General features: G+C 42.5%; 1 protein-coding gene across 4 annotated transcripts in view; it reads left to right on the top strand.

Moving 5' to 3' along the window:
- zzz3 (zinc finger, ZZ-type containing 3) overlaps nt 1-15,061 on the top strand; it is a 128,918-nt gene extending 113,857 nt beyond the window's left edge. For 3 of the 4 annotated variants that reach the window (XM_052012437.1, XM_052012434.1, XM_052012435.1), the window contains exons 10-12: nt 4,851-4,985; nt 10,583-10,683; nt 13,388-15,048. In XM_052012437.1, coding sequence (XP_051868397.1) covers nt 4,851-4,985; nt 10,583-10,683; nt 13,388-13,532 — 381 coding nt within the window. In that variant the 3' untranslated portion in view covers nt 13,533-15,048. Of the gene's footprint in view, nt 1-4,850; nt 4,986-10,582; nt 10,684-13,387 lie in introns of all 4 variants that reach the window. The other variant, XM_052012436.1, reaches the window with a different exon arrangement.
- Nucleotides 15,062-18,040: the final 2,979 nt, after the last annotated feature.

An 18,040-nucleotide genomic window follows, 5' to 3' on the forward strand; every position in this document is an offset into this window, starting at 1 on the left:
CCTCACTGTCCCCCGACCTAAACTTCATCGAAAATCTGTGGATTGACCTCAAATGAGCAGTGCATGCAAGACAGCCCAAGAATCTCACAGAACTAGAAGCCTTCTGCAAGGAAGAATGGGTGAAAATCCCCCAAACAAGAACTGAAAGACTCTTAGCTAGCTACAGAAAGCGCTTACAAGCTGTGATACTTGCCAAAGGGGGTGTTACTAAGTACTGACCATGCAGGGTGCTCAAACTTTTGCTTCGGGCCCTTTTCCTTTATTGTTATTTTGAAACTGTAAAAGATGGAAATAAAAAAGTAATTTTGCTTAAAATATTAAAGAAATGTGTCATCTTTAACTTCATGCCTTTTAGAAATCAGGTCATCTTTTACTCACTTAACTATTCACAGTAACAGCAATTTTGACAAGGGGTGCCCAAACTTTTGCATGCCACTGTATATGATGAATTTTGTGTGTGTGTTCGAATAGAATGCACATTATACTTCGACAATCCTTGCAGCATAAGGTTTTTCATCTAAACCTGATCCTTAATTTTAATATTTTATACATTGGTAAGTCCTTTTGCTGATAAATGAAATAAGTCTTCAAACTCACGTTTATTGTCATAGGCATACATACATAGGCCATGAAAATTAACTTTTTGCAGCACAGGAAATTACAAACATGAGTTAACATAAACTTAAATTAACTGTGTGGATTAGGAATTGGCTTGCATGTAGAAAGCAGAGGGTTGTGGTGGAAGGAGTGCCCTCGGATTGGAAGGCAGTGACTAGTGGTGTCCCGCAGGAATCGGTTCTGGGACCTCTACTTTTTGTGATATTTATAGATGACTTAGATGAGGGGGTGGAGGGCTGGGTTAGTAAGTTTGCGGACGACACTAAGATAGGCGGTGTTGTGGATAGTGTGGAGGGCTGTCGGAGCTTACAGAGGGATATTGATAGGATGCAGAGCTGGGCTGACAAGTGGCAGATGGAGTTCAATCCGGAGAAGTGTGAGGTGGTACACTTTGGAAGGACAAACTCCAGGGCAGAGTACAGGGTAAACGGCAAGGTACTTGGCAGTGTGGAGGAGCAGAGGGATCTGGGGGTTCATATTCACAGTTCGTTGAAAGTTGCCTCACAGGTGGAAAGAGCAGTTAAGAAGGCCAATGGGATGTTGGCTTTCATAAGTCGTGAGATTGAGTTTAAGAGCCGCGAGGTTATGATGCAGCTTTACAAAACTCTAGTTAGGCCACATTTAGAGTACTGTGTTCAGTTCTGGTCGCCTCATTATAGGAAGGATGTGGAGGCATTGGAGAGGGTGCAGAGGAGATTTACCAGGATGCTGCCTGGATTGGAGGGTATTGAATATGAGGAGAGGCTTAAGGTGCTCTGGCTTTATTCACTGGAAAGGAGGAGGATGAGAGGAGACATGATAGAGGTATATAAAATATTGAGAGGAATAGATAGAGTAGACAGTCAGCGCCTCCTTCCCAGGGCACCAATGCTCAAGACGAGAGGGCATGGCTTTAAGGTTATGGGTGGGAGGTTCAGGGGAGATGTCAGAGGGAGGTTTTTCACCCAAAGAGTGGTTGGTGCATGGAATGCACTGCCTGGGGTGGTGGTGGAGGCAGATACATTGAACAGGTTCAAGAGCTTGTTGGATAGGCATATGGAGGAACGTGAGATAGAGGGATATGCGGGAGGAAGGGGTTAGGTAGTGTGAGGGTGGTCTGATGGACGGCACGACACAGTGGGCCAAAGGGCCTGTTTTGTGCTGTATGGTTCTATGGTTCTATAAGTTATACATAACTTACACGTGTACAAAAATGAACAACAAAATAAACACGACAACACCAGTGCAAGTTGAGAGAGAGCAAAAGAAGGATAGTCTGAGGTTGTGATAGGGTGTTTTAGGTCGGTTCAAGAAGCTGATGGCATTGGGGAAGAAGCTGTTGTTGAACCTTGAGGTGTGGGTGTGAACGTTTCCTTAGACACCCGACTGAAACCCACAGTTTTAAAGAATATTAATTTTTAATTTAGTTTTTGTTAGTTCCTGTTGAAATATTCCCTTTAACAGAAGCCTTTCTTCAAAGCTGCTGTATTTCAACCCTGAATCTGCATAATGTATACTTCATGGTTTATCCTGTCTGTAGTCAGACAGTGTTCTCTCTGTGACCTAACTGATGTGTTTTGTAATTTTATCATTTATATTTTGTTTTTACACTGTGTTCCTATTCATTAAATCCTGTCTTTTCCTTTTCAAACCTTTTCTGCCCAAAATTATTAAAGAGAAAATAGAATGTTTGTACTATATACAAAGTCTTCAATTCTTCAAGTGAAGATGCAATCTCTCTTTGATATTTTTCTTCCACTTCTTGGACAAATGTTCCAGAAAACCTTCCACAACACTAAAGTGACATGTTGATATCAAAGCTTCTTCTGTTTATTGAACTTCCTGAGACTGTCATCAGTGCCAAGTAGGAAACTGTTTCATTCTCTGAGGTCCAATCTCTTTGGCAGTCCAGTACATGTCTCCTGCTGTGCATCAGGGTATAGTGAATATGAACTGCCACAACCTTAATTCTTCACTCAAGTCCTTTATACAAAAAAAAGAGAAATGATAAATTGTTAGATATTATTGCAAAACAGTCATACTGACTGTACTTAGTAACACACTGCACTTTGATATTATCCTTTGAAGGATGAAAGCCTTAAATTTAGACAGGCACTAGAGTCAAGTCGTATATCCTAGCAGCTTGTCACCAAGAACTTAAAACTATTTTTTTTCTTCCCTTTCTGTCTGATTTTCTGTGTCTTCTCCCAGAGAACGGTGTCTGTCCATTTGAGATAAAGATCTATTTGTATCTGTGGCCAACGATGACCTCATCCAAATGACATTCTTCCTGCACGTGTCAGGACAGTGCAGGCTATTAAACTGCTCAAATGTCACTACTGACCTCTGCTATTCACCTCATCTGAGTTCCATTCCTGTGCACTCTCAATTTGGGGTTATTGCACCCTGTCTGTCTTTTCCTTCCTCAGCCATATGTGCTACCCTAGCTGGGGTGAGCCTCCTCTGGACAAACCAGGCTTTGAATGCTGCACGTAGCTTGCTACTTCATATGTTGGTCCTCTGTGAATGATTTTGTTTTACTGTTTCTTTATGTTTCTTCATTTTGGCAATCAAATTAGAAATACATAAAATACTTGCAGAGATATATTTGAATGTTTTGGCAATGTCCAAAGTTTTGCAGCAGTAACTATAAACGGTATGCAAATATTGACATAGTCTTGCTTCCCCTGAAAAGTGCTGATATACTTTTCTGCAAATGTTGACACATATATTGCATTCAATTCTGGTCACCCCATTATAGGAAGGATGTGGAGGGTTTGGAGAGGGTGCAGAAGAGGTTTACCAAGATGCTGCCTGGATTAGAGGGCATGTGCTATAAGGAGAGGTTGGACAAATTTGGATTGTTTTCTCTAGAGTGGCAGAGGCTGAGGGGAGACCTTATAGAAGTTTATAAGATTATGAGAGGCATAGATAGAGTAGACAGCAGGTACCTTTTTCCCAGGGTTGAAATGTCTAATACCAAAGGGCATGCATTTAAGGTGAGAGGGGGTATGTTCAAAGGAGATGGGCGAGGCAAGCTTTTTACGCAGAGAGTGGTGGGTGCCTGGAATGTGTTGCCAGGGGTGGTGGTGAAGGCAGATACGAGCTCTTAGATAAGCACTTGAATGTGCAGAGAATGAAGGGATATGGACATTGTGTAGGCAGAAGGGATTAGTATAGTTTTGCATTTAATTACTAGTTCAATTACTTCGGCACAACATCGTGGCCCGAAGGACCAAGTTCCATTGCTGTACTGTTCTATGTTCCTATATATTCTGAACATTCTTAGTGATTCCACATTCCCATCATGTTGCCCCTGTAGTCATGGCACACTAGGTAGTAGTCTCTGGGATAGAAAGTGTAGGTTTAAGTCCAAATCCAGAGCATATAACTCCCTGTCACGGTACTGCAGTATTGGGGAGGTGCTCCATTATCAGAAGTTCCATTTTTGGCTCTCAGATGGACATTGGCCCCTTGGCATTATTTCAAAGACTAAAAGGGGACTCTTAATGCTCTGGCAGCCAGTTACCTGGATATTATCATGATGTTTGTTATTACCACATTGGCTACTGCACTGATACCTGTTGCAGTCATGAAAAGGGATTATATAAATATAAGGGTATCTTAAAAATTGCCAAGGTAGGAGGTGATGACAAAGTGACCTTAATGAAACACTCCAGAGTGACCTGTTGATCTTGCATAAGTGTAGTTGTGCTCTGCCAATGATAGAGTGGGTGGATATTGAGTCCGAGGTGGTAAGGCAGATCAGGTAAAGTGTCGTGAATAGCACTGCGCTTCTTAAATATTATTTTGGTTGCACCTGTCTGGATGTTGTTCACAATCTGAAGTGAGACTTATAGATAATGGAAAGGCTGGAATTTCTTGTTTAGGACCTTCTTATTAAAAGTGTGCTTCTGAAGCTGAATATAATCAATGTTGGACAGTAGAATGCTCTTCTAGTTGTGGACCAGTGTTAGTTGTTCACAGGTCACATTTGACACAATTGAATGCTGCCTATAGCTGCCTGTACAGAACCTCAATATGCAACACAGCTCTTCCCCACCCTCCTTGTAGAGTAAAGAGCAAGTTTGACCTTTCTTGATACCCAGGGCAAACTGCAGGTGCTTTCCCTTTCTACTCTGATGAAAGGTCATCCACTTGAAAAGTTAACTCTGTTTCCCTCTCCACAGATGCTGCCCGACCTACTGAGTTATTTTTTCATTTTCATCATATTTTGCATTTCTGTTTTTCAGGATGATGAAAGCATTCCACCTTCGTGTCGACACATGGCAGAATACAAAGAGTTACTATGCTTGAAGAAACTGAAAAAGCAGAAACTTGAGCTAATACAGGCGGAGAGCAGTTTTGTACAGCACATCGGGTACAAGGTGGGTTGAAATATTGTATATGTTGACCCCCACTCTTTGACCACTGGGTTAAAGCCTAGGTTAGGAAGCCTCTGAATGTCCTCAACAAATGAGGAATGGAGGTAGAGCTGTTGGCCACAAGCTGGAAGGAGTGTTCCTTGGTGGGTGCTGCAGTGCTGAAGGATGTGCTGCACATCGGAGTCCATTGCTGTCCAGGTGAATGACACCTTATGACCACAAGGCAAATTTGCCAAAATGATAATTCCTGTATAAAGCCACAAAAATAATGGTTTTATTTAAAGCCATTAAATAAATTGACAGTGAAATAATCACAATTGTAGTTATTGATTACAGTGATAGGAAGTTTCAAATGCAGGCTAGAACGGAACTGCTGTAGCCAGTGCCTTTATCTCTTTGTTTTGTATCTGTAATTGAGAGTGAAGTCTGAAGTGCTGAGGCTTTTAATATATTGAAGGCTAACCACACTGAGTGGTGTTCATTGTAAGCCAGAAGGTGCGTTATATTGTATGAATGGGAACTAATGCAGTGTGGACATACAGTATCTGTTTGGGGCTGCAATGCCCAATTGTGTTAAATTAACACTGAATTCAACAGAAAACACTCAATTTATTCAGATATTATATAAAAGACTGAATAAAATCGGTAATGGTGACTATAAAAATTCATCTGTTCACTTATTTCCTGCAGAGAAGGGAATCCACTGTCCTTATGCAGTCCGGCACATTTGTCACTGCAGACTCGTAGAAATGTTGATGACTTCTCTCTGAAATGTCCAGCAAATCACTCAATTCAAAGGCAGTTAGAATTAGGGTAATAAATCCTGGCCTTGCCAGCAACACCCATATCCCATGAATGGATAAAAAAAGAACCACAAAGCATGATCAGAAGCACTTTTGATGAAATACAAATATCAGATGTGCTGCATTTATAATACTGGCAAATGGCTTTGCTAATAGAGAGTTTATTGTTTTTCTTTGCTTTGTTGTGACACAATGAAAGAGGTTATAGTGTCACCTCTGGAGCAAGCAATAATAATGTCATATATAGCTGGATACAGGCACCAACGGCTGTTTAGGTTGATGCCTCACTATGCCAATTTTCAGTTGCTACCAAGGCCCACGACTACACTTTGGGATTTGTTGTGGAAATTATTGTATTATGGGTTCTGAAGGTTAAAATTAGGTAATTATTTTCTTACCTTGTAACCTCCCTGTTTGGCACTGCAGCTTTAAGGCTATTGGAGTCGTAGGGTCATACAGCACAGAAGTAGAACCTTCGGCACACCGTATCCATGCTGACTGTCAAGCACCCATCTGTGCACTTGTTCTGTAGCCTTCTGTGTCTTGGCAATTCAAGTGCTCATCCTGATGCTTCTTAGTTGTGGTGAGAGTCTTGTCTCCAATTCCCTGAGACACTACATTCCAGATTCCAACCATTCTCTGGGTGAAAAAATTCTCCCTCGGATCCCATGTTACCTCTTACCCCAAACCTATGCCCTTTAGTTGTAGAAATCTCTGCTTTGGGGAAAGGTTTCCTGCTGTGTACCCTATCTGTCAATCTCAGGACTTGGTATACCGCCATCGGGTCTCCCCATAATCTTCTCAACTCCAAGGAAAACAAACCCAGCCTATCCAGTCTCTCTCCTAACTGAAACACTCCATCCAAGGTGACACCCTGGTAAATCTCCTCCATGTCCTATCCAGTGCAATCACGCCCTCCTTATATGTTGTCCCAGACATGCCCAATGACCAGTGCCACAAGGGCATCATGGCCCAAGTTCCCTGCACCACTCCAAAAGGAACTTTGCAGAGGAAGTGACATCATCACGTGAAAATCTGGTTGCACAAGGGTGACTGTGAACGTGAATTGCCCTGTTGAATTTTGATTGACCAGAAATCATGTTGCATTCTGGGGAAAAAATAGATTTACAATTGCATTATAGAACATAGAACAGTACAGCACAATACAGGCCCTTTGGCCCACAATGTTGTGCCGACCTTTAAACCTCGCCTAAGACTATCTAACCCCTTCCTCCCACATATCCCTCTATTTTAAATTCCTCCTTATGTCTATCTAACAATTTCTTGAATTTGACCAATGTACCTGCCTCCACCACCACCCCAGGCAGCGCATTCCATGCCCCAACCACTCTCTAGGTAAAAAACCTTCCTCTGATATCTCCCTTGAACTTCCCACCCATTACTTTAAAACCATGCCCTCTTGTATTGAGCATTGGTGCCCTGGGAAAGAGGCGCTGGCTGTCCACTCTATCTATTCCTCTTAATATTTTGTACACCTCTAGCATGTCTCCTCTCATCCTCCTTCCCTCCAAAGAGTAAAGCCCTAGCTCCCTTAGTCTCTCCTCATATTGCATACTCTCTAAACCAGGCAGCATCCTGGTAAATCTCCTCTGCACCCTTTCCAACGCTTCCACATCCTTCCTATAATGAGGCGACCAGAACTGGACACTAAGTGTGGTCTAACCAGAGTTTTATAGAGCTGCCTCATTACCTCGCGGCTCTTAAACTCGATCCCTTGACTTATGAATGCTAACACCCCATAAACTTTCTTAACTGCCCTATCCACCTGTGAGGCAACTTTCAGGGATCTGTGGATATGGACCCCCAGATCCCTCTGCTCCTCCACACTACCAAGAATCCTGCCATTAACTTTGTACTCTGCCTTGGAGTTTGTCCTTCCAAAGTGTACCACCTCACACTTCTCCAGATTGAACTCCATCTGCCACTTCTCAGCCCAGCTCTGCATCTTATCAATCTCCCTCTGCAATCTTCGACAATCCTCCACACTATCCACAAAACCACCAACCTTTGTGTCATCTGCAAACTTGCCAACCCACCCTTCTACCCCTTCATCCAAGTCATTAATAAAAATCATGAAAAGCAGATGTCCCAGAACCGATCCTTGTGGGACACCGCTAGTCACAGCCCTCCAATCTGAATGCACTCCCTCCACCACAACCCTCTGCTTTCTACAGGCAAGCCAATTCTGGATGTTGGAAACAAATAGAACTATGCAATTGAATTTCCAGGCGATTATATCTAGACAGACCTGTGGCATCCTCTGGAGGAACTAAAAAAAGTATGCACTTACCATCACACTGTAGCCCAGTTGATGCATTATCAGTTACAGATTCTTAATATTTAGATATTAATAATATCATTATTAACTGTCCGACTTGAGAAAACAAACGCACGTTCGTGTCATGAAAGCACTCCCTGTTAAGCAGTATGTTCTCCTGCCTTTCCAACAAAACTGCCTTTAAACAGTTCTAAGGGTAATCTCTTCAAATAATTTGGTAAAGTGAAAAGGTAATTTTGATTTTGAATAATGAACCTGACATATTGGTCCTGATGAAGGTCCCCAATCCTGATGAAGGGTCTCATTCCGAAACATCGGCCATTTCCCTCCCTCCAGCATTTTGTATGTTACTCCAGATTTCTAGTATCTGCAGTCTCTTGTGTCTCCTGTCTGATGAAATGGTTTTATATTATTCTCATGTACCGAGGTACAGTGAAAAACTTTGTTTTGCAAGCCATCCATACAGATCATTTCATCACATCAGTGCATTGAGGTAGTACAAGGGAAAACAATAACCATGCAGAATAAAGTGTTACAGTTACAGAGACACTGTAGTGCAAGTAGACAATAAGGTGCAAGGCCATAACGAGGTAGATTGTGAGGTCAAGAGTCCATCTTATCATACTAGGGGACCATTCAGTAGTCTTATAACAGCGGGATAGAAGCTGCCTTGAGCCTGGTGGTACGTAAGTGGTCTTGGTGAGTTTTGAATCAGTTGGTGTATGGTGACCACTTAAGCCAAATTCAGTTTATACTGGTGTTTTAATTATGCTGTTGGATGAATCCCAAATGCAGACTAAGCTCTTATGTCTCCACCATTTGAGCAGAGTGGTGAGGCAGCGGTTAATGCTGCTGCCTCACGGCTCCAGGGACACAGGTTCAGTCCTGAGCTCGGGTGCTGTCCAAGTGATTTCCATGTGATGATGTATTCTCTGTGATTGTGTGGGTTCCTTCCCGATGCTTCAGTTTCTTCCATATCCAAAAGATGTTCTGGTAGATTAATTCCCTACTGTAAATTATTCTTTAGTGTAGGTAATGACAGAAAGAATCAAAGGAGTAGTTGATGGCCATGTTTGAGAGAGACTAAGTTGCAGAGATAAACAGAAAGAAGGATAGGGGGAATGTGACTAATGGAATTGCTCTGCTGGTAGCTGGCATGGACTTGATGGGCCAAATGGTCTTCTGCATCATTATCAGTGAATTCAGTAAAAATAGGAAACACTGAATACAAGGTCATAGCCGTTGCTTTAGATGTTGCATATATAACAATTCACTACAGGTTATAGACACACTCTCAATGACCTGCATCCCAGCTTCTGAAAGACAGGATCAATTACAAAGAGAAGTTTATAACGATCACAGAAGAACAGAAATAATCTGCTGGTATGTCACACATAAGATTATGTGATGGCTGGCAATTTCAGGGAGCCACCTATCCATTTTGAGTCATGTTGAAAAGTTAATACAGAAACATTCACTCACCAAATATATTTCAAAACTGAGTGCATATTCTAAGCTGGCACTCCAGTTGCTCTGTTAGATGTGCAGTCCTTTAGATTAATCATTAAACTGAGGCTCTGCACGCTTTCTGAGGTGACATTATTTTGAAGTCAGGCTGTGGAATTCTTCCCCTGTCCTAGGCAATATTTATCTGTATACAGCATTGCAGAAGAAAAGCTAATTTTTAGATTATCAGCCTACTGCTGTTAGTGCGGTAATGTTGTGCACAAATTGACTACCATGTTTCCGACATAGCAATACTGGCTACTCTTCAAAAGTACTTTATTAACTCTGAAGTATTTGGTTGTAAAAGCCACCATAGATATTACAAGACTATCTACTGTCTTTCAGAGTCCTAAAACGTATAATCTATTTATTCTTTTGACAACCCCTCCAAGTATTGTGACAACTAGAAAGTATTTGCAAAGAGATTTACGTTTTGGTGAAAGTTTTGTTGAATTTATGGAATGTGAGCACATATTTTCCCTTTTCAGAGATAAAGTAGGCACAGTGGCACAGCTAGTAAAGCTGCTACCTCTCAGCTCCAGTGACCTGGGTTCAATCCTGACCTCAGGGGCTGTCTGTCTGTAGTGCATGTTCTTTCTGGAAGCAGGTGGGTTTCCTTTTGGTGCTCTAGTTTCCTCCCAGATCCCAAAGGTGTGCAGGCTGGTAGGTTAATTGATCGGTGTAAATTACCAGGTGTGTAGGTGAGTGGTAAAGTCCTGGGGAAGTTGATGGAAATATGCAGAAAATAAAATGGGAATAGTGTAACAGGCTCTTTGGTGCAGACTCAGTGGGCCAAAGAGCATTTTCCTGTGCTGTATGATTCTACGTAATGCTGACTTGTCTGTTCCAGGTATTTTTTTGTTCCAGTTTTGATTGCTGGTAATTGTTTTTTTTATATAGTTAGTGTTCTTGCAGTGAGCACATGCAACTGTTGTACTGCAATAACTGGTTACCTTTTCTCACATAATTTTAAATCTGATTTTAATTGTCAGTGCGATAACTGTGGCACGGAGCCAATTCTTGGATTACGGTGGCATTGCCAAGACTGCCCACAGGACAGCTCGGTAGATTTCTGTGATAGTTGTTCTGACTGGTAAGTCATTGCAATTGCGTAACCTAAACTGCCACTCAGTCCAGTGAGTGTTCGCACATATCTTGTCACAGAAAGGCACATTGCAATCTGTATGGAAAGTTGCTGGACATACACAGGAGGCCGTGAGCTGAACACTCATTTTGACAGCCCCTCCAAGTATTGTGCCAACACATTTGCCTAATTTATTCTTTTCCATTGTTTGGAGGTTGGCCTTGCCCAGACCTAGAATTCTTGCTATTGGGATTAGTGTAACATCAGTGTAAATGACTACAGGCTCTTCCACATGAAGAGTCTCGACCTGAAACGTCGACTGTCCATTTCCCTCCACAGATGCTGCCTGACCCACTGGGTTCCTCCAGCATCTTGTGTGTTGCTCCAGATTCCAGCATCTACAGTCTCTTGTGTCTCTAGAATACTAGCTCCTGCTTTATGTGCCTCCCTTGGCTACACGCACTTTTAGATAATGTTTATGTAAGGAAATTCGATTTAATTAAGGTAATTAACAAGCCTTATCCACCCTCTCTCAGCTGATATCATTATTCCTTTTGTCCTTAATGGCCCCTGACCTAGACGTTCCCTCTATCCTCCCCTTTCTTTGCAAGTTAAAACATGTTTGATTTCTAACTTTTCCAAGTTCTGGTGGATGGTCATTGGCCTGAAATGTTAATGCTGTTTCTCGCTCCACAGATCCTCTGCTAAATACTTCTACGATTTTCTATTTTTACTTGAGATTTCTACAGCTTTTTGGTTTTCACTTAATGTTCATGCATTGTTAGGGCGTTAACTAAACCTGGTCCCTTATTCATCACTAAGTCTATCAAGGGCTGTCCCCTTGTTATTTCTGGGACACGCTGTTGCAGTAAACTATTCTGAGTACTCTTCAAAAGGTCACTAGTTTTCACGCATAAGCTAGACTTGATAACTTCCAAGTCTACACGAAGATTAAAATCCTCCATTGGAGCCATCTGCCTTTGCTACGTGCTTTTTATGATCCCTTCACATGCTACCAGGGGTCCTGTTAACAATTTCTGCTAGTAAACTGATCTGAGCCTGGACCATAAAATGGGCAGGTACTCGGCACTTGTAACATATTGCTAGTATGTTCAAGGTGATGCACTTTGGCAGAAACCTTGTGATCAAAGAGAATACTTTACACAGTATCATTTTAAGGGGGTTTCAAATGCAGAGTGACTGGGGTTTGGGAGTGATGGGTTTTGGTAGTGGGGTACATATTTATAAACCTTTGCAAAAGAGCTGGTTGTCGCATAGGAACATGAGAAAGAAGAGTAGGTGTGGGCAATCCAGCCCTTCAGATCTGCTCCACCATTCATCATGGCTGTTCTTCTACCTCAGTGCCTTTTCCAGCATTATCCCCATATCCCTTGGTCCCCTGAATGTCCATAAATCTATCAATCTCAGTTGTGAATGAACACAACAACCATAAGATATAGGAGCAGAATTAGGCCATTTGGTCCATCAAGTCTGCTCCACTATTCAGTTATGGCTGATTTTATTTCAACCCCATTCTCATGCCTTCTCCCCGTAACCCTTAAACCCCTTCCTTACCAATCAAGAACCTATCAATCTCTGTCTGACTTGGCCTCCATCGCCCCTGTGACAACGAATTCCACTGATTCACCACCCTCTGGCTGAAGAAATTCCTCTTCATCTCAGTTTTAAAGGGACGTCCCTTTATTCTGAAGCTGTGCCCTCGGATCCTGGACTCTCCTACTAATGGAAAAATCCTCTCCACTCTATCCAGGCCTTTCAGTATCCAGTAGGTTCAGTAGTGTAGTGGTTAGCGTAATGCTATTACAGCGCCAGTGACCTGGGTTCAATTCCGGCCACTGTCTGTATGGAGTTTGTATGTTCTCCCCGTGACTGTGTGGGTTTCCTCCGGGTGCTCCAGTTTCCTCCCACATTCCAGAAGTTGTGGGCATGCTATGTTGGCGCCGGAAGCGTGGTGACACTTGCGGGCTGCCCCCAGAGCACTCTACGCAAAAGATGCATTTCACTGTGTGTTTTGATGTACATAAAGATGTCTTATCTTATTCCAGTGAAGTCTGAAGACAAATGTTCATAAGGGTCAAGCACAATATCCTTGTTTTTGTATTCAATGCCCCATTTACAAAGTATTCCACATGCAGCCTTAAATGAACAGTAAGAGCTATAATGGGCATGTAAATAGGAACAGAGTAAGGAATCAGTCCTACTATTTTCAAGCTGTTCTGTTAATAAATCCTTCGTCATACATTCCAGCATTTGATGCTACCATGGTGGCTGAGCAAGTTATGAGGGATTTATGATAAACTAGGGCAGAATGTTTCCTCTGGCAAACAAAGTCAGAATTTCTGTTCACATGGAAGATTGGATCTGGAACACTCAACCCAAAAGAATAATTGGTCTTAGAGCCTGAGTTCATCCTTTACAATAGCAGCTTTTGTCTCTTATGTATGCTACAAGTTAAACTGGTAAATTGGTTTATTGTTGTCACATGTACAGTGAAAAGCTTTGTTTTGCATGCCATCCATACAGATCATTTCATCACACCAGTACATCAAGGTAGTTACAAAGGAAAAGCAGTAACAGAATGTAGAATATACTGTTAGATTTACAGAGAAATTGGATGTGCCTTGTGTTTAAAATACAATTTCAAATTGTACTAAGTTGGTTACTGGCTTCTCTTTATTCTCTTTTCCTGCAGCCTGTATGAAACAGAGATTCACAAGGTCGACCATCAGTTGGACCCTATCTACAGAGTTGAGACATTTCTGGACAGAGATTACTGCATGTCTCAGGACACTAGTTACAATTACCTTGACCCAAATTACTTCCCAGCAAACAGATGACAAAGAGGGCATGGTTGGGGAGGAAAAAAAGAAACTCCTAATGGGGATTGGTTTATGCTCTTCAGTGCATTACAGTAAAAAGGCTCCATTTGTTGATTCCATGCACAAATCAGAAGGGTCCTGCTGCTGTTTCATATGTGCCCACAACTGATGGCTTCACTGGGCACCCTCAACTGTGGCCCTATGCTCCCTGTGGTCCTTTATAAATCATTCAACGGCAGCTGAACATTCCTAACATACAACAGGTTTCCTCGAGATGCCTTCCACACTCTCTCTCTCTCTCTCTCTCTCTCTCTCTCTCTCTCTCTCTCTCTCTCTCTCTCTCTCTCTCTCTCTCTCTCTCTCTCCCTCCCTCCCTCCCTCCCTCCCTCCCTCCCTCCCTCCCACACTCACAAAGTTCAGTTGCTATCTGCCGATGGAGATGAAGGAGGAAGGGAAGGCGAGATGGGTACAAAAAGCACAGGCCCAGTCATTTAATTCCAAAGGCGAGATCGGTTTCTGTGACAATGACTGTTCTCTTAAACCATAATATGATGTAGATAAATGTCTATGTAGACGAGTATTTATGGAACCACATGATACATTAGATTTGCTATTATGTCGTGTAGTGTATAGTCCTATCTGCACGAAAGTGGGCTGCCTTTTGGTGTTGGAAAGGAAGTTTTGTTATGTTTTACATAAGAGAAAGAGTGTGCTGAGTTTTATAAACTAGTAAAGTTGACGGTAGAGGTGCTGAATGTGGTTATGACCCAGTGCACTGGGTCTGCCTAACCAGCTGCTTCCTCCCAAGTAGGTCTCTCACCTTCCATCTCTCAGTCCCTCCACTGAGCAACAGCGCAAAGCACTACGTGAGGCAAAGAATCTCGGGGACAACAACAATAAAACCTGGCCGTATTTTCCTTTGCAACCCCCCCCCCCCCCCCCCACCTGCTCCCTCCCCACAAACAAAGCTGCACAGATGAAGTTTGAATACAAGTCAGTCGTCAGTGAAAGTGTTTTTAGATGTAATGTGATATAAAACGACTATGTAATGTGTACAAAAATATGGTGAATAAAGTACAGTGGTAGCAACAGTGTACATCACTTTATACAATATATATCCACGTGCGTGTGTGTGCGCCTGTGTGTATATGCACACTCTCTCACACACATTCACTCACTTCAATTTCAATAGAGCCCCTCCCTGAATCCCGTAAAATGAGAGTTGGCCCCACAACTCATTAACAAAACTGCCTATAAAAGATAATCAAGTATTATAATAAATTCCCTTTTTTGTAGTCTGCACAAAAGCTCTGTTTGCTGAAAGATTGTATTTTTACTATGTATTTAAATGATTGATCGAAACTAGTCAGCAGTGAGCACGGGCTTCAGCTGCAAATGTTTTTACTAGTAGTTGTGCATTGAATAGAACATTTTTGTACGGTTTCAGTTTCTGGCCTCATCTGTGTGTATGCAACATGTTCTTATACAGATCTGTACAACTGTCAGGAGAACTGTGAGAAATAAAAGCCATGTGGAACTAGTCTCCTTACATTACAGTTCCTGCTTCAGTTCACAGCTTAACACACAATCCGCTCTCCTTTTGTGGACCATCAGATTTACATTGGCTGGGTGTCTGGTACCATAAGTTTCTTTTGTAGTTTTAATTGAATGGAAATTTCTATTTGACCAATTTGAAAAGAGCATCCAATATTGTGGCACATCACATAATATCACAATGTCATCTCAAGTGCAGGGGCTGTTTCTCTGAGGGTAAATGGGACAGGCATTTGGGGCCACAAAATGTTCCCCTTTGTCTGTTTGAAGGAAAACACATTCTCACCTGAGTCAGAAGTAGCTTTCCAGAGACTTGACCACATAATCCAGGCTGATGTTCGTGTTGGTACTGAGGGAGTGCTGCACCTTTGGAGATCCTGTCATTTTTCATAAAGCGTTAAACTGGGGTGGTCTCATAGAGTGAGAGATCAGCATAGAAACGGGCCCTTCAGTCCACCATGTCCATGCCGATGTTTTTGCTCATCTGTACTACTACCATTTGCCCTCTTGAGGTCTGTACCATATCCTTCTGAGCCTTACCTATTTAGGTACCTGTCTAAATACCTCTTAAAATATAGTGATTATATCTGATTCCACCACTTCCTCTGTCAGCAAGTTCCAGATACCAAGCACTCTCTGTGTAAAAAAAAACTTTCCTTCAAATCCCCTTTAAAACTCCTTCCTTTCACCTTAAGCATACAGCCTCCTGTTTTTGATACTCCCCCCCCCCCCACCATGGGGAAAAAGATTGACTACCCCATCTATGCCTCTTAGAATTTTATGTACATCTATCAGGTCACCCTTCAGCCTCCTTTCAGGGAAAACAAACCCAACCTATTCAACCTCTCCCCAAAACTAAAGTCCTTTAATCCAAGCACCATCCTGGTGAATCTGTGCACTCTCTCCAGTACAACTATATCCTTCCTATGGTGTGGTAACCAGAACTGCACACAATAATCCAAATGCAGTCTAAATAGTGTTTTGTTAAGTTGTAACAACGCCCCTACTTTTATATTCTGGACCTTGTCCTACGAAGACAAACATGCCAAATGCCTTCTTCACCACTCTATTGACCTATGTTGCCACTTTCAGGGAACTGTGGGCTTGAACCCCAAGGTCCCTCCGTTCACCAACATTCCTTGGTGCCGTATCATTTACGGTATTTATCCTGCCCCTATTCAACTTCCCAAAAATGCATTGTCTCCTACTTGTTGGGATTAAGTTCCATCTGCCAATGCTCCACCCAACTTCCCATCTGATCTATATCTTGCTGTAGTCTTAGGCAACCTTTCTCGCTGTTGACATCAGCACCGACTTTCGTGTCCACTGCAAACTTAATCATACCTCCTGCATTCACATCCAAATCATGAACATACATCACAAACAAGAAGGATCTCAGCACTGATCCCTGCAGGACCACTGGTTACAGACTTCCAATCAGGAAAGCATCCCTCCACCCCCACCCTCTGCTTCCTGTCACTGAGCCATTTGGATCCAATTAGCCAGGTTGTCTTGGATCCAATGTGCCTTAACTTCTGAACCAGCAAATGACACCTTATCAAATGCCTTACTAACGTCTATATCGACAATATCTACCATCCTGCCCTCATCAATCTTCCTAGTCACCTCCTTAAAAACGATCAGTCACGTTGGTGAGGCAGGACTTCCTCCAGACAAAGCCATGATGACCATCCCTGATCAGCCCCTACCTTGCTAAATGTTCCTAAATCTTATCTCTTAGAATGTTCTCCAATAATTTCCTGACCACTGACATAAGGATCACTGACCTGTGGTTACCTGGCTTATCCCTGCCGCCCTTAAGGAACCACATTAGCTATCCTTTCATCTTCTGAAACCTCACCTGTGGCTAACGGAGATGCAGAAACCTCTCGGGGCCCAGTTCTCTCTTCCCTTGCTTCCCATTGAAACTAGGGATAGATCTCATCCAGCCCTGGGGATTTAGCAACCCTTGTGTGTCCCATGACATTTAATAACTCCTCTTCCTTAATACAGAGCGGTTCCAGATTATCCAATACCCTTCAATGAACTCAGTATCTTCCATGTCCTTCTCCTTGATGAATACAAACCTTGCCCACATTGCCTGGCTCCACACACAGATTACCCCCTCTGGTCCTTAAAGGGACCCACTCTCTCCCTGGTTACCCTCTTCTGATATCTTCATGGAATATCCTGGGATTCTCTTTAAACTTCTTTGCCGAGGATATTTCAGGCCCCTTTTTGCCCTCCTAATTTGTAACTTCTACGCTCTTATTTGTCAAGAGAATCCCAGTTGCCTATACCTTACATATGTTTCCTTTTTGCCCCCAATCAAACTTTCAGTAACCTTTGTCATCAAAGGTTCCCTAATATTGCCACCTTTGCCTTAGGAACATAACTGGCGCTGAACAACTGTTAACTCCCTCTCGTCAGCTCTTGTTTTACCCACAAGTGTCTGCTCCCAATCTAGAGTCAGAGTTGTACAGCATGGGAAGACGCCCTTTGGCCCACCACATCTATGCTGACCATCATTGCCTATCTATGCTAACCCCACTTGCTTGTATTAATTCCGTATCCTTCTATTCAGTAGCTGCCCAGGTGCCTAATAAATATTGTTACTGTTCCCACCTCTGGAAGCTTGTTCTAGATACCAACTGCTCTTTTTGTGAAAGATTTACCCCTCAGATCCCTTATAAACCTCCTCCCTATATCACCTTAAACCTATGCCCACTAGTTTTAGATAGCCAGTGTCTCTTTCCCATGGCAGGGATATCTACCAGATCTATGCCTCTCATAATTTTATATACCTCTATAATGTCATCTCTCAGCCTCCTTCACTCCAGGGAAAACAGACCAAGCCTATCCTGTATCTCCTTATAACTCAAGCCTTCCAATCCAGGCAACATCTGCACCCTCTCTAGCTTAACCACATCTTTCCTAGAACTGAACACAATGTTCCTAGTGTACCCTAACCA

Source organism: Pristis pectinata, chromosome 3 (genome assembly GCF_009764475.1).
Source record: "Pristis pectinata isolate sPriPec2 chromosome 3, sPriPec2.1.pri, whole genome shotgun sequence".
NCBI classification, from domain to species: Eukaryota; Metazoa; Chordata; class Chondrichthyes; order Rhinopristiformes; family Pristidae; genus Pristis; species Pristis pectinata.